General features: G+C 42.6%; 1 protein-coding gene across 5 annotated transcripts in view; it reads left to right on the top strand.

Moving 5' to 3' along the window:
* LOC127579946 (endonuclease V-like) overlaps positions 1-15,619 on the top strand; it is a 102,142-nt gene that overhangs the window by 74,537 nt on the left and 11,986 nt on the right. For all 5 annotated transcript variants that reach the window (XM_052033017.1, XM_052033016.1, XM_052033018.1 and 2 more), the window contains one exon: positions 7,850-7,938. In XM_052033017.1, the coding sequence (XP_051888977.1) occupies positions 7,850-7,900 (51 nt within the window). In that variant the 3' untranslated portion in view covers positions 7,901-7,938. The remainder of the gene's footprint in view (positions 1-7,849; positions 7,939-15,619) is intronic.

Here is a 15,619-nt window from a genome sequence, read left to right as displayed (position 1 = left end):
TGGGTCGTGAAGTCAAATGATTTGGAGTCTGGTGTCAGGCCTATGGGTGATGAGGCTCACCTACTGATGGTTGAGTGTGATTGGGCTCAGATGCTGGGGATGTTGGACTGAGAGAGAATATTGGAATTAGTTCACCCATCCCACCAATCACTGTGGCATATTTTGCAGAGGAACATTAGTGTTACTTCTCCGGTGCTTTTTGGTGCCTGTTGTGTATAGCCTGTGTCTCCAGCGCTCACTGGGGCAGGGAGATTCATGTTGCTCATTAGATCATGAACTTGGTAACAGGTTTGAGGTCTTGATCCTTAAACAGCTTTTATTCTTGGTTGGCCAAAAGGTGTGCTGGATTATGGAAACTTGCAAAAAAAGTACATTATGCCTGTAATTACTTTACTGTTCCACCAAGTACATCAAAGCTCCTCAGATTTATTTTGTCACCTGGTTAAAGAATTTGGACTTGATCGAGGAAATCAAGTGGGTAATGGCTGCCTCTCTGCCCTTGGTAAGTTTTCTTGTGTTTTTGGCTCTCAATGGGACGGACTCTAGATAGTTTCAACAGTGCTGAAGAACCTGCGCCATTTATGGTCATTACCTAGTTGCTGCACTGCTGTTAATTACGATGGACTACCATAGTACAGAAGCAGCTGATCTTCCATGACTGTTCTGGGTCATTGCAATAATGCTAGGTACTACCTCCCAGAGCCCAGGGGCTACAGTGGGTACTCTGGGCATTGACGCAGATTGGATTGGAATTGGTTTACCATTGTCACATGTACCGAAATGCAGTGAAAAGCTTTTTTTTGCGTGCCATCCAGACAGATCACTCCATACACAAGTATATCAAAGTAGTAAAAAGAAAAGCAGAATGCAGAATGTAGTGTTACAGTTACAGAGAAAGTGCATTGCAGGTAGACAAATAAAGTGCAAGGGCCATGACAAGGTAGATTGGGAAATCAAGAGTTCATCTTTTAACATACAAAAGGTCCGTTCAAGAGTCTGATAACAGTGGGGTAGGAGCCATCCTTGAGTCTGGTGGTACGTGTTCTCAAGCTTTTGTATCTTCTCCTGGGATTCTCCTGGGTTTGATGTAGATACATGCAGTGAACCTTCGATACTGTTGCCAAATGATGATGAAGCTACTCATCATCAGTGTGGATGCCTGAATTGGGGAGTGCAAAGCAATATGACCATTATACGACCAGCCGAAGACTTTCACAAAGCATAAGAGGCATACATTTTAGAAGCATTCTATAAGCAGACACTCTGCAACCACATTGATTCACTTCCACTGTATCTTGCAGTCTGTAATTCTTGTGTGGGCAATAACCAATATACTGGCTAACTGGCAAACCATGTGGCTCATTCTGAGATGTCTCCTTTGGCCATTACATTAAACTTAAAAGACATGTTTGATGTTTACTAGCAGTGAACTTCAGATGATTAATTCTCTCTGCAGTCTTTGTGCATTATGTGTTTCATCTGAAGCAGAGCCTGTCTATTGTCATGGACTTTCATTTCCTACAATCCCTCTACAATGAATAGACGCTTGCTGTATGCCCACCATGTTCTGTGACCCTCCAACACCCTCATTCCCTGGTGCCTGCTTCCTTTTAAAGGAACACCAGCTAAAATTTTTGATTGACTGCTGAACTATAAAATGATGCTTGATTATCCAGTGATACGAAGCAATATCACTAATGTTCTTTGCAAATAAAAATTGTTTCTTGTTTAAATGATTTTTAAACTGTATTTGGCAGGGTCTCTGTCATCATCATGCACAAGTGGCCAAGTAGTTTTCTTTAAAGCTGTCTTCCAGCATTTCTTCACTTCATGCTTACATCTAGGTTTTCACTAAAATTAGAACAGACCAGGATCTTGGGCTGCCAACAAAGCAAATACAGATGGCAAAAATAGTTATAAGCTGTGTTTTCATAAGCTTGACAGTCAATTAATTTCTTCACCTTGGCATGTCAGAAGGAGTCAGAATAATTATAGTGAAGTTATTGTAGCCAAAGGTAAGAAGATTACATTTAATTGGATCACCGTACAGCAGTAATTTGATCAAATCCTTTATACACAGTGTCTGGATCCTTCATTTATTACTATCTGGGCACTCAGTAAATTGTGAAATAGAATGTTTATGAATTGGACAAAGATTATATTGACTAATCCAAAAAGAACAGTAGAAGCACTATTGGTATCACAATGCTGTTTGTGGCACTGCAGTCTCACGTTTAAACACCTTGCGTTTGTTGTAGATTTTTCTGCTGCCCTGATACAAGTGCTGCACAACACTTCTTGGGTGGCACAAGAGACTGCAGATGCTGGAATCTGGAGCAACAAACAATCTGCTGGAAGAACTCAGCAGGTTGAGCAGCATCCTTTCCTCCCACAGATGCTGCTTGACTAGCTGAGTTCTTCCAGCAGATTGTTTGTTACGACTTCTTGGGTGCCCTCTTGGAGTCTGGAGTCGTCTTCTATTTTTTCTTTATATCCTTAGGCAATCCCTTTGGTTTGCTTCCACTCCAGATTTGCGGGCTCTGAGGTGGCTGATGAAGCACTGACTCATCTGCAGGAGGTGGCTGACGGAGTAGGCAGTTTATGAGGTGGTGCGCTCCTTCTAATGCTTACACAGAGCTTCTCTGTGCTGGAGGTTCTCAACAACATCTCAAAATCTCCTTCTCCGCTTTGAGCAGTCATGGGCCAGAGATTTCCAGGAGTTGGTGGGGACGTTGTATTTTTTCAAGGGAACTTTGAGCGCATCCTTGAATCTTTTCCTCTGTTCGCCTGATAACCTCCTTCCATGGCAGAGCTTGGAGTAGAGCTTGTCTATTTAAGGAGTCTGGTGTCAGGCATGTAAATGGCTTGACCTGCCCATCATAACTGACTGAGACTAACTAGGCCCTCAGTGCTGGGGTGTTGGCCTAGGACAGAACACTAATGTTAATCCACTTACCCTTCCAGTGAATGTGAAGGATTTTGTAGAGACAGCATCGGTGGTATTTTTCCAGTGCCTTGACATGCCTGCTGTTGGTAGTCCTGATCTCCATAGCAGAGATCACTGCTGCCTGGTAGACTACAAGTTTTGTGTGAGGTCTGAGGTCTTGATTCTTAAATATATTTTTCCTCAATCGACCAAGGCAGTGGTGAATTTTATCACTGATGTCTGCCTTCACCAGGAGATGTCTCCCCAAATGGGGGAAAAGTGGCCCATGTGTTCCAGATCTCACTGTAAACCTTCATTGTCAGAGACAAGGTGATGCACCGGGGCAGGTTGGTCAAGGACCTTGGTCATGCAGATGTTGAGTGTAAGGCTCATCGTCTCATGTACTTCAGTCAACCATGTCTTGGAGCTTGTCCTCCAGCCATGCACAAACGTAAGTGTGCCTGCACACTACTGAGCTTCAGGTGAACTTGTTTCTGAAGTCTAGTTGCCATAGGTTGAACAGTTGCCCATTAGTTCTGTAGATTAGCTCCACTCCCACAGCAAATGTGTTGGAGGTGAGCAGGTGAGGTGCAACAAGTGTTGAGGCAGCCTTGTTTGACACCAATCTTCACTGAGACTGGTTCTATTGCAGACCCGTTGGTTAATATCACACTGTTGTGGAGCAGATGCAAGGTGGGGATGAATTTCTGTGGGCATCCATATTTGAGGAGGATGTTCCAGAGTCCCTCATGATTTCCAGGCTTTAGTGAAGTCACTGAAGCCCACGTCCAGTAGCTGGTTCTGCTCCCTGCATTTTTGTTGTTGTTGTATGGTGAAGATCATGGCCACTGTGCCTCGAGGTGGACAGAATTCACACTGTGATTCCAGCTATTGACTATTGCACTACTTTAAAGTTCTATGTTTAAAGTTTAAAATATAATTTTTGAAATGAAACAACCACATAGAACAATACAGCAGAACAGACCCTTTGACCCACAATATCTTGGCCGATCATGATGCCAAATGAAACTAATCCCATCTGCCTGCACATGATCCATATCCCTCCATTCCCTTCATGGTCATGTGTCTGGTTAAATGCCTCTTAAAAGCCACTATCTTATTTGCTCCCACCATCTCCCCCAGCAGCCTGTTCCAGGGACCTACCACTCTCTGTGTAAAAAAAATTTGTCCCGTACATCTCCCTTAAACTCTCCCCCTCTCACCTTAAAGCCATGCCCTCTAGTATTTGACATTACTACCTTGGGAAAAAGACTATCTACCCTATCTATGCCTCTCATAATTTTATTTACTTCTATCAGGTCTCCCCTCAGCCTCCAGCGATCCTGAGAAAACAATCCAAGGCTGTCCAACCTCCCCTTATAACTAATACATCTTTGGACAGATGGATCATTTTTTTTCATTGTCTGATAATTTTGTTGCCATTGGTGGGTAGGGAGCAGAGTTATGCAGCTGCCATTCAGCACACATGAACAAACCTTTTCCTTTAACCCATTTCATGGTAGGGAATGACCCACTGTAACTCCATTTGTAAGCAGAAGTACTGATTCATTGGTTGAAATACTACTTTACCTGCAGGGCAGTTCCAGTATATAAGCAGGACAGCTGAGAATCTATCCGTCCCCAGGGTGTTGCTTGATTATGTTCCCTGTTGCCACCAGAACTGCAGTCTGCATTTCAATAAGTGTTGGCCCTTTCCTGACAGGGGTCTGTGGTAGGCTCTAGATACGCTGCCATTATTGCATTGATGTTGGAACCAAGTACAGAGCTTCCTGAAGTCTCTACACGCAGGTGCGTGTCGCATCTATTAGTGGCACACTTCTCAGATCCTTTTCTCACAGAGTAGGTAGAATATCCCAGAAATGCTGATGCAGGGAACCTTGTCTGATCTGGCCAGGCAAGTGATTTTTGTTTTGCAGCTCTGATCTGCAGTCTGATGAGAGATGAGTGTCAGTGTCAGTCCCATTTCCTTGCATGTTGCACAGATGACCTTTTCCGCCACAGACATTCAGTAATCCATCTCACCTACTCCCTGTTTTATCCAGGTGGGCTTCCAGAAGTGACTGCAATATTTCTTTTTCATTGTCATCCTTTCATTAGCCGCCTCAACGAGGTTATTCTGAGTTAGACATTTTATGTAAACTGGCACAAAAAACATTCCGTTGAGATAGTCGACAGTCAGCTCACTGAGGCAAGAATCTCTCCTGCCTCAATGCGCTGCCAGTTCGTTCTGCAAGCCAGGCAAAAATGATTGAATTCTAATTTCCACACAGTCAAGCAGATTCCTCCCATTTTGCACAGGTTTTATCCCAATCATTACTCCCCTAGAAATTACCCATGCAGACTGCAATTGAATCTCAACTTCCACATGTTTAAAACCATGGAGTTCACTGCATATATCACTCTTTCTCAGGAGGATAGGGGTTTCAGGATGACATGGAAAGCAAGTGTTTATTGCCCAGTCCTACCTATTGTTTAACAGTGTGATTCACCAAACCACTTCAGATGGCAGTTAAGGATCAGCCTCATTGCTGTGGGTGTAGAGTTTCCTAAAGGGTAATCAATAGGTGACAGCAGATTAACTTCCTTCAAGAAACCAGTGAACAAACAGAGTTGAGACACAAGAGACGGCAGATGCTGGAATCAGGAGCAACAAACAATCCGCTGGAGGAACTCAGCAGGTCAAACAGCATCTGTGGGAGTGTAAAAGTAACTAGAAATGTAAGGGTTAATAATGTACGGCTGTTATTGCTTCAATCATGGTGTGACTACAGCTGTGACTGCAAGATGTGCGGGTGTTTGGGTGAAACAAAAAAGTGCTTGAGGCATATCTTGTTTTGCTAAAAGTTTGCTGTAAGCAACTGCCCAAGTATGTGCAACTTCGCACGTAGGCATCTTTAGATTAAGTATAAAAGGAGGGACACAAACATGTAAATCTCTGAGTGGGGATCAGTACAGAGCATGGGTTACACTGTTTACTCCTTCTCTGTATCCCTCACTCCCGCTAGCGTTAAATAATAAAGCACTAATTGTACGCTCCTGGTTCTGCTGTTGTCTACTTTATTACAGCACAGATTGACTTCCACATGAGGAAAGGAATTGTTGACGTTTCAGGTCGAAACTTTGACCCGAAACATCGACAGTTCCTTTCCTTCCACAGATGCCGCTTGACCCGCTGAGTTCCACCAGCAGATTGTTTGTTGAACCAACAGAGCTCCTCTGACGATCTGGTCAACATTACTGACACTGGCTTTTTATTGCAGATTTATTTACTTACTGAACTCATCTCTGGATTACTAATCCCGGCCTCTAGATTACGAGTCCAGTAAATAATCATTATGGAGTCATACAACGCAAAGCTGGAAAGGTGTGTGGCACATTGGTACACCTACTGCAGCTGCTGTCTCACTGCATCAGGGACCTGAGTCCAATCCTGACCTCGAGGCCATCTGTGTGGAGTTGGCACATTCTCCCTGTGATGCATTTGTCTTTTCAGGAAGCCAGTTCCACTTCCCTCCCATGTGCCAAAGACATGGGAATTGGTAGGTGTGGTTGCCAGTGTAAGTTGCTCCTTGTGTGTTGGTGAGTGATAGCATCTAGAGGAACCTGATAGGAATCTGGAGAAAATAAAAATGGAATTAGTGTGGGATAAGTGTAAATGGATCTTCAATTCATAGAGTCATAGAGCTATAGAGCATGAAAGCAGGCCCTTTGGCCCAACTGGTCCATGCTGACCTAGATGCCTGTCTAAGCTAATCCCATTTGCCTGTGTTTGCCACATATCCCTCTAAAGCTTTCCTACCCATGCACTCTATCTGTCCAAATGTTTTTTTTTAAATGTTGTAATTATACCTGCCTCTCCAGCTCCTCTGGCAGCTCATTGCATATACCCACCACCCTCTGTGTGAAAAAGTTACTCCTCAGATCCCCTTTAAATCTCTAAGCCTATGCCCACTAATTTTAGGTCCCCTTACCATGGGAAAAGACTGTGACCATCTATCTTATCTGTGTCCCTCATAATTTTGTAAACCTCCATAAGGTTGCTCCAGGGAAAGCAGTCCCAGCTTATCCAATCTCTCCTTATAACTCAAGTCCTCCAATCCAGACAACATCCGTATGAATCTTCTCTGCGCCCTCTCTAGCTTAATCCTTTGTGGTCACCAGAGCCTCACATAATGCTCCGTGTGGTCTAACCAATGTTTTGTACAATTGTAACATGACGTCCCAACTCTTGTACTCAGTGCCTCAGCAATGAAGGCAAGCGTGCCGTATATCTTCTTCCCCACCTTGTCTACCTGTGCTGTCACTTTCAGAGAACTATGTACGTACAACCTAAGTCTCTCTGTTCAACAACAGAGGGTATTGGTATTGGTTTATTATTGTCTCTGGTACGGAGGTACAGTGAAAAACTTGCCTTACATACCATTCATACAGATCAATGCATTACACAGTGCATTGAGGTAGTACAGAGTGCATTGAGGTAGTACAGGGTAAAAACAATAACAGAATATAGAGTAAAGTGTCACAGCTACAGGGAAGTGCATTGCAGGTAGGCAGTAAGGTGCAAAGTCACAACAAGGTAGATTGTGAGGTCAAGAGTCCATCATCATATAAGGGAACCGTTCAATAGTCTTATCACAGTGGGGTAGAAGGTGTCCTTGAGCCTGGTGGTACATGCCCTCAGGTTCTATCTTCTGCCTGATGGGACCCAGGTGGGTGGGCTCTTGGACTCAGTGGGCTGTTTGACTCTATGACTCTATTTTAGAACATTCCCCCTGGAATTTCTAACCCATCCTGTCTTGCTGCTGAAGTGCTGCACCGTGCATCCGCCTAATGATGCTGCTTTTGTAGCAAACAACGTTATATACCCTCTAATCCTGAGTACTTTGCTTGTTTCCATTTCAGGCTGACATAAAGTCCAGGGAATATATTCGTAAAAATGTTAACGCATCCTGACAGTTGGAGTCACAGTGGTCAGAAGTTAATCTTACAAGGTAGGTCTGACTAGAAAATGTGATGAGTGACTGGTGAGATTTACGCTGAAATCTGGTCCCAGAATGGACTGCAGTAATTGCATTATGTGAGCAAGTGAGGTTAACCATGTGTAATGCTGCAGAAAGCACTGGATTATGATGCAGGCAGCAGGAAAAGGATGAATTAGACAATTAGTTAAAGTACTTTAAATGTAAGCAACTCTGTCAGTACCAGAGAAAACATAGTTTAATCAGCTGCTTACGCTGTATGTGTTAACAACAAACAGTTCCATCCAAGTTGATGTTTGATGCTCCATGTTTGGGAGAAAAATGGGAAGGAAGCAGAGTGGGAGAGAGGTGTGAAAGAGAGGGAGTGAGGGGCAGGACAGTGAGAAGGAAGAATCCAGGTGGAATTGAAATGGAGCAGAAAATGTAAGGAATGCCTGTACCAGTGGATCATGAACCTACAAAAAGAGACCAATTATAAGATAAGATTATTTATTAGTCACATGTACATCGAAACACACAGTGAAATGCGTCTTTTTGCGTTACTGAGAATGTGCTGGGGGCAGCCCGCAAGTGTCGCCACGCTTCCGGCACCAACATAGCATGCCCACAGCTCCTAACCCGTACGTCTTTGGAATGTGGGAGGAAACCGGAGCACCCGGAGGAAACCCATGAAGTCACATGGAAAACGTACAAACTCCTTACAGACAGCGGCCGGAATTGAACCTGGGTCACTGGTGCTGTAATAGCGTTACGCTAACCGCTACACTACCGTGCCACCCCCAGTTAACTGTGGGCAAGCTCAGATTGTAATGAATTGCAATAGCTGCAGGTATCAGCCAGGTTGGCTGACTAAAGAGGCGGGGTTGTTGCTGCAACCATCCTGATGTGAGTCAGCATGCAGCATAGATCCCCTGTGAATTTGGTGGTGGGACGGTTGGAATAGGGTGCACTGCCTGCAAGGTATCAGTGGAGGAGCCGACCTCAATAGAAGCTGGAGCCAACATGAGGGCAGGAGCACCGGCAGACAGGAGACGTTGGGTGGTTGACAAAATGCAGCTGGCAGGAGTTTGGACTGCAAGCACAGACAGGAACCACTCCAAAGCCTCGCCACCGCATACAAGACATCAGGCAGGAATGTGTGACAGACACTGCATTGCCTTGACTCCGTGCAACTGCAATGTTACTCAAGAACCTTACCACCATCCAGCACAAGGGAAAGTGCTCTGACCGCATCAAGCATCCATTCCACCCTTCACCGTTGCATTGTGGCTGCAGTGTGTACTGCCTACAAGATGTACTGCAGTAACTCAGCAAGGCTTCTTCAGTGGCATTTCTCAAACCTGCAGAAGAAGGGAGAGTAGCTTGTAGGAACACCATCATTCAAGTTGGAGACATGGACATGGGATCCAAGGGGACATTGCTTTGTGGATCCAGAACTGGCTTGCCCGCAGAAGGCAAGGAGTGGTTGTTGACTGGTCGCATTCTGCATGGAGGTCTGTGACCAGTGGTGTGCCTCAGGGATCTGTTCTGGGACCCTTACTCTTCGTGATTTTTATAAATGACCTGGATGAGGAAGTGGAGGGATGGGTTAGTAAGTTTGCTGATGACACAAAGGTTGAAGGTGTTGTGGATAGTGTGGAGGGCTGCCAGAGGTTACAGCGGGACATAAATAGGATGCAAAACTGGGCTGAGAAGTGGCATGTGGAGTTCAACCCAGATAAGTGCGAAGTGGTTCATTTTGGTAGGTCAAATATGATGGCAGAATATAGTATTAATGGTAAGACTCTTGGCAGTGTGGAGGATCAGAGGGATCTTGGGATCTGAGTCCATAGGATGCTCAAAGCAGCTGCACAGGTTGACTCTGTGGTTAAGAAGGCATATGGTGTATTGTCCTTCATCAATGGGGGAATTGAATTTAGGAGCAAAGGGGTAATGTTGCAGCTATATAGGACCCTGGTCAGACCCCACTTGGAGTACTGTGCTCAGTTCTGGTCACCTCACTACAGGAAGGATGTGGAAGCCATAGAAAGGGTGCAGAGGAGATTTACAAGGATGTTGCCTGCATTGGGGAGCATTCCTTATGAAAACAGGTTGAGTGAACTCGGCCTTTTCTCCTTGGAGCGACGGAGGACGAGAGGTGACCTGACAAAGGTGTATAAGATGATAAGAGGCTTTGATCGTGTGGATAGTCAGAGGCTTTTTCCCAGGGCTGAAATGGTTGCCACAAGAGGACACAGGTTTTAAGGTCCTGGGGAGTAGGTACAGAGGAGATGTCAGGGGTAAGTTTTTTTACTCAGAGAGTGGTGAGTGCGTGGAATAGGCTGCCGGCAGCGGTGGTGGAGGCGGATACGATAGGGTCTTTTAAGAGACTTTTGGATAGGTACATGGAGCTTAGAAAAATAGAAGGCTATGGGTAAGCCTAGTAATTTTTCTTCTTTTTCAATCTTTTTATTAGTTTTCAAATTAATACAGATTAATATATAGCATCAATGTTTGTACATGTACTACAAAGAGATCTGGATAACAATCATGGCATAGATAATCATAAAGAACAATAAGATTAAAAAAAATCTGTAGATCCAATGATCTCTTAGTAAGTGAATATAATATAAAAGAAAGGAAAGAAAAGATTTATTATATAAATTAGAAAAAAGAAAGAGAAAAAAATAACCCAAATCAATAAGGAAAATTATAAACATTATAAACTAAACTAAACAGAAAAATTTCAAAAAAAAAACAAACAAAAAAAAAGAAAAAAAAAGACTGGACTAAAATTTCTCAGTAGAAACAGAGCAATATTATGTCGTCAACTCCGTTCCTCTAAGTTGGAAAGCTATTGAAAGGAGATCTATATCATGTGAAAATATTGAATAAATGGACTCCAAATATCTTCAAATTTAAGCGAAGGATCAACAGTACCACTCCTAATTTTTTCCAAGTTTAAACATGATATAGTTCGAGAGAACTATTGAAAAGTAGTAGGGGGTATTGGATCCTTCCATTTAAGCAAAATGGATTGTTTGGCCATTAATGTAACAAAAGCAATCATACGGTTAGCGGAAGCAGATAAATGGCCAGACTCTATCCTTGGTAATCCAAAAATTACAGTGATAGGGTGCGGTTGTAAATCAATCTTCAATACATTTGAAATAATGTTAAAAATGTCTTTCCAATATTTTTCCAAAAGAGGATAGGACCAAAACATATGTGTTAAAGAAGCCACATCCGATTTACATCTATCACATATAGGATTTATGTGGTTATAAAAACGAGCTAGCTTATCTTTGGACATATGGGTTCTGTGAACTACCTTAAACTGTATCAACGAGTGTCTGGCACACATTGAAGATGTATTAACTAAATGAAGAATTTTCTTCCAAGTCTCTGTAGGTGAAGATGTCTGGAGTTTGCTTTCCCAGTCATTCTTAATTTTGTCCAGTGATTCTGGACGTATTTTCATAATTAAATCATAGATTATTGCTATCAAGCCCTTCTGATAAGGATTAAGACCTAAAATTTTTTCTGTAGTTTCAGTTTTGTAAGGTGTCGGAAAAGAGTGTATAGTAGCTTTTAAAAAATTTCTAATCTGCAAATATCGAAAAAAGTGTGATCTAGGCAAATTGTATTTGTTAGACAATTGTTCAAAAGATGAAAAACAGTTATCAATGAATAGATCACGAAAGCATACTATTCCCTTCCTTTTCCATATGGAAAAAGCTGAGTCAACTCTGGATGGATGAAAGAAAAAATTAGATTGAATGGGACTTGACAAGTTAAATTTATTCAATCCAAAAAATGTACGAAATTGAAACCAAAGCCTAGTCATTTTTAAGGTAGGGACATGTTCGGCACAACTTTGTGGGCCGAAGGGCCTGTATCGTGCTGTAGGTTTTCTATATTTCTATGTTTCAAGTTCTCCATAGTGTTCCTTTACTATCAAAGAGGCACAGAGAACGGAAACAGGCCCTACAGCCCATTTCATCCAAGATGCACATCTAAGCTAGTCCCATTTGCCCATATTTGACCCATGTCCCTCTAAACATTTCCCATCCATATACCTGTACAAATGTCTTTTAAATGTTGTTAATGTACCTGCCTCAGCCAATTCCTCTGGCAGCTTGTTCCATATACGCACCACCCTCTGGGTGAAAAAGTTGCCCTTCGGTTTCCTGTTAAATCTTTCTCCTCTCGCCTTAAACCCATTCTTGTTTCCCCAACCTTGGGTAAAAGTTTGTGTGCATTCACCCTATCTATGGCCCTCCATCATCACTAGATAAAAATCCTGGATCGCCCTATCAACACTGATCCAGTTCACTGGGTGAACTGCAATGCTTCAAGAAGATGGCTAACCATCCTGTTAGGGACAACTAGAAGTGGTTCAAAAACATCTGGACTGGTAGCCAAGGCTTCAGACTTGGATCAGAGATGGACAATAAATGCTGACATTATCACAGATATCCACACCCTGCGAATGAAGCAAACATAAATAAAACTAGGCAAAGGCAATAAACACCGGCCTTTTCAATGTTGTCCACTGCCTCAAAATACATTAAAAATCAGGTAAGAGCTGTGAAGAGAACCATTTGGGAGATGGACCCTTCCTCTTTGTCATTAGAGATTACAGCTCAACAGAACTTCGAAAGGAACGGAGCTAAAGTAAAGAGAAATATATATAGAATGTAGCCAGAACAAAAAGTCAACTGGAAGGGAAAATAAATGTATAGAAGTTACTTTAAAAGTACTTATTAGATAAATGAAAAGGGTTAAGAATAAATTAAAATGAATAATTCAGGTATATTAGCCAATAATCTCAGACTACTATCGTAATAAAATCCTAGCTACCCAGTGGAACAATAATTTGGTTGAATCCGTGACAGGAAAAGAGAAATCACCAACATTAAACCACCCACGTGCAGAGCATGCACTGCTGGCACTATAATGGGTGCCATTAGGGGAAAGTTTAAAATAAAAGAAATAAAAGGTTCAATTTAATAATGAAAGGAATATCTCTGATATCAAGAGTAGTTGGAGAACTCAGTAGGGAATTTTTGTTGCATACTTCATCATGTGTTTTGTCTTTTCATACAATGCAGAATAATCACCAGTGTTGGATTTTGTTTCTGAGTAGTTTGTGGAGATTGTTAGCGGCAGAGGTGCATGGACTTATTAGCATGGAGCTCCTCTACTCACTGCAATCCCAGCACAAATAGCTTCTGTTTACAACCACCCCCAAGCTCTCTGCTGCCTGCTTCTCTTCTCATTTTAAGAATATAAGAAATAGGAGCTGGCATTGGCCACATAGAGTAATACAGCACAGGAACAGGCCTTTCGACTCAATTTGTCCATGCCGACCAAGATGTCCATCTAAAATAATCCCATCTGCCTGTGTTTGGCCCATATCTCTCTCAATCTTTTCTATTTGCATAGCTGTCCAAGTGTCTGGTATGATTTATTTGTCAACATTTCCATCCAGTAGATCCTGGCTATTCCACTTTCCTCTTTTCCAATCTAGCAATTTTGTCTCCATTTATTTTTATTTGACAGTATTAAATACTCAATAATAGCCAAGCATTTACATTTCAACTAAACCAGGAGAGACTCATTTTGACCGCCTTCAATAATTCTGTTTCCTTAATCAATCCTGGCACCCCAACACCCTATTAATTTTATATTGAACAAAAAACAGAGAACCAACACAGTTTAAGACTTAACCACTGCATGATAAGAACAGGTTTCTGTCAAAGCTGTGCTGCTTCTATATTAGTGACGGCCTCTTCCTAATGTCTTGTTGCGCTTAGCCTGTCATTTAATAAGGTGACGAATTATGTGGTCTTGGCCTGCCTGCATGTTCCCAATACTCTGCACTTCCTTTAGGTTCAGTTTTGACATTTTCAGAACTTGAAACACTCAGCAGTCAGGCAGCATCTGTGGAGGAATAAAAACAGAATTAAATTTCAAGTCAATGACCCTTCATGAGAATTGGAAAAGCGAGAAAACTAACGTGTTGTAAGTTGCAGAGGAGGGAAGGGGTGGAAGAACAGGGATGTCTGTGATAGGATGGAGACCACGATTGTCCAGGTGACACGGCTGCTTTCGGTTCTGTCCAGTTGATCAGAACTAGCCTGTCTGGAGAAGTGTAGAGAGAGGGAGATGAATGAGGCAGCGGGAAAAAACAATATCATTTTGGGATTATGGGGTGTGGAATACTCGAGTTGCTGGAAAGCTGAAGTAAATTTTAAATGTTGGAGTACTCAGTGGATCAGACAGCATCAGTGGAGGGAGGAAAACTGAGTTAATGTTACAGGTAGACAACCTCACAGCAGAACTGGCCAATAAAGGTTATCTGAAATTGTTGAATTCAGCATTTCTGATGCAAACAGGAAGATAATGAGCTAGATCGCTAGCTGGTGGTTTCATGTAGAACCTCCGTGTAGCTGCGGTGCACATCCAGTGCATTCAGGCTTCCTACACCTGCACATCACACCACACGGGTAGAGATCTGGCAAGATCTCGCACTGCTGCTGGACTCAGCACTGAAAGCATTCACCAACCTTCACTAAAAAGGCAAGCGGTCTGTTTTTCCTTTGAATTTATCAAATTAATATATGTTTTTTTAATGAATTTACATAAGTTGAATGTTTTTAAATGTATTTCAACTGTTTCTAAATACCTCTGATCATCAGAGACATTTAGGTATGGTGGAAAGTCCTCTGGTGGCTCATACTATCAGGCAAGTCAGTAGCCAGGACCTCCAACTGTGTTGCCTATGTCCTCGTCATTGCTAATGGCCCACTCTGTCTCTGTAATAAACACGGCAGTGAGGCTTCATGGATGTTGGGAGCCACGCAGCTGACAGCAGTAAGTGCGGGATGTAGGGATCCCACAGGAGGCAAATGGGAGGTGTGGCCCAGGTCACTTATGATCTGGCATGATAATGGACTTCAAGGATAATGGATAGACACACATGGCAGTTCAGGTTCAACACAGCAACATCTAAGTAGATGCATCTCGCCAGGAAGAATGAGGAGGTTCAATACATGCCAAGTGGTGCAGTTTTAAAGGGATTAAGGATTGCTGAGTTCCCAGGTTAGGTGCACAAATCTTTGAAGGTCAAAACAAAGTTAACAAATAAATTAATAAATATTGGATCCTGGACTTTATAAATAGAGTGCAAAAGCCAGGAGGTTATGCTAAATCTAAAAAAAACACCTTCAATCTGGAGTGTTGTGTCTGGTTCTGAGCACCACACTTTAGGAAGGATTTGAAGACTTTGGCAAGACTATAGTAGATTTGCCAGAATAGTTCCAAGAAGGAGGGATTACAGTCGCTTAGTTCAAAGCTTCCTTAGAACTGAGAAGGCTGAGAGATATGATAGAGGTGTTTGAAATCCTGAAGTGTGGATTGAATATGGAGAAGTTCTTTCAAAAGGCTGAAAGGTCAGTAGCCAGAAGGGACAGATTTAAGGCAGTTGGCAAAAGAGCACTGACAGGAAGAAAAAATGTTGTTCTTACATGCATTGAGTAGCTGGGATTTGGAATGCTTTGCAGGATGAAGGATACAGATTTAATAGTGGCCTTCAAAAGAGAATTGAATAAATGTTTGCAGAGAGTACATTGCAGGGAAAGGATGAAGGAGCATGACAAACTAAATTACCCTTTGAAAGAGCTGTCACAGTCTGGATGGGCTGAATGGT

Source organism: Pristis pectinata, chromosome 18, assembly GCF_009764475.1.
Source record: "Pristis pectinata isolate sPriPec2 chromosome 18, sPriPec2.1.pri, whole genome shotgun sequence".
Taxonomy (NCBI): Eukaryota; Metazoa; Chordata; class Chondrichthyes; order Rhinopristiformes; family Pristidae; genus Pristis; species Pristis pectinata.
The sequence above is the reverse complement of the archived record's forward strand: the minus strand, read 5'-3'. Positions and strand labels throughout refer to the sequence as shown.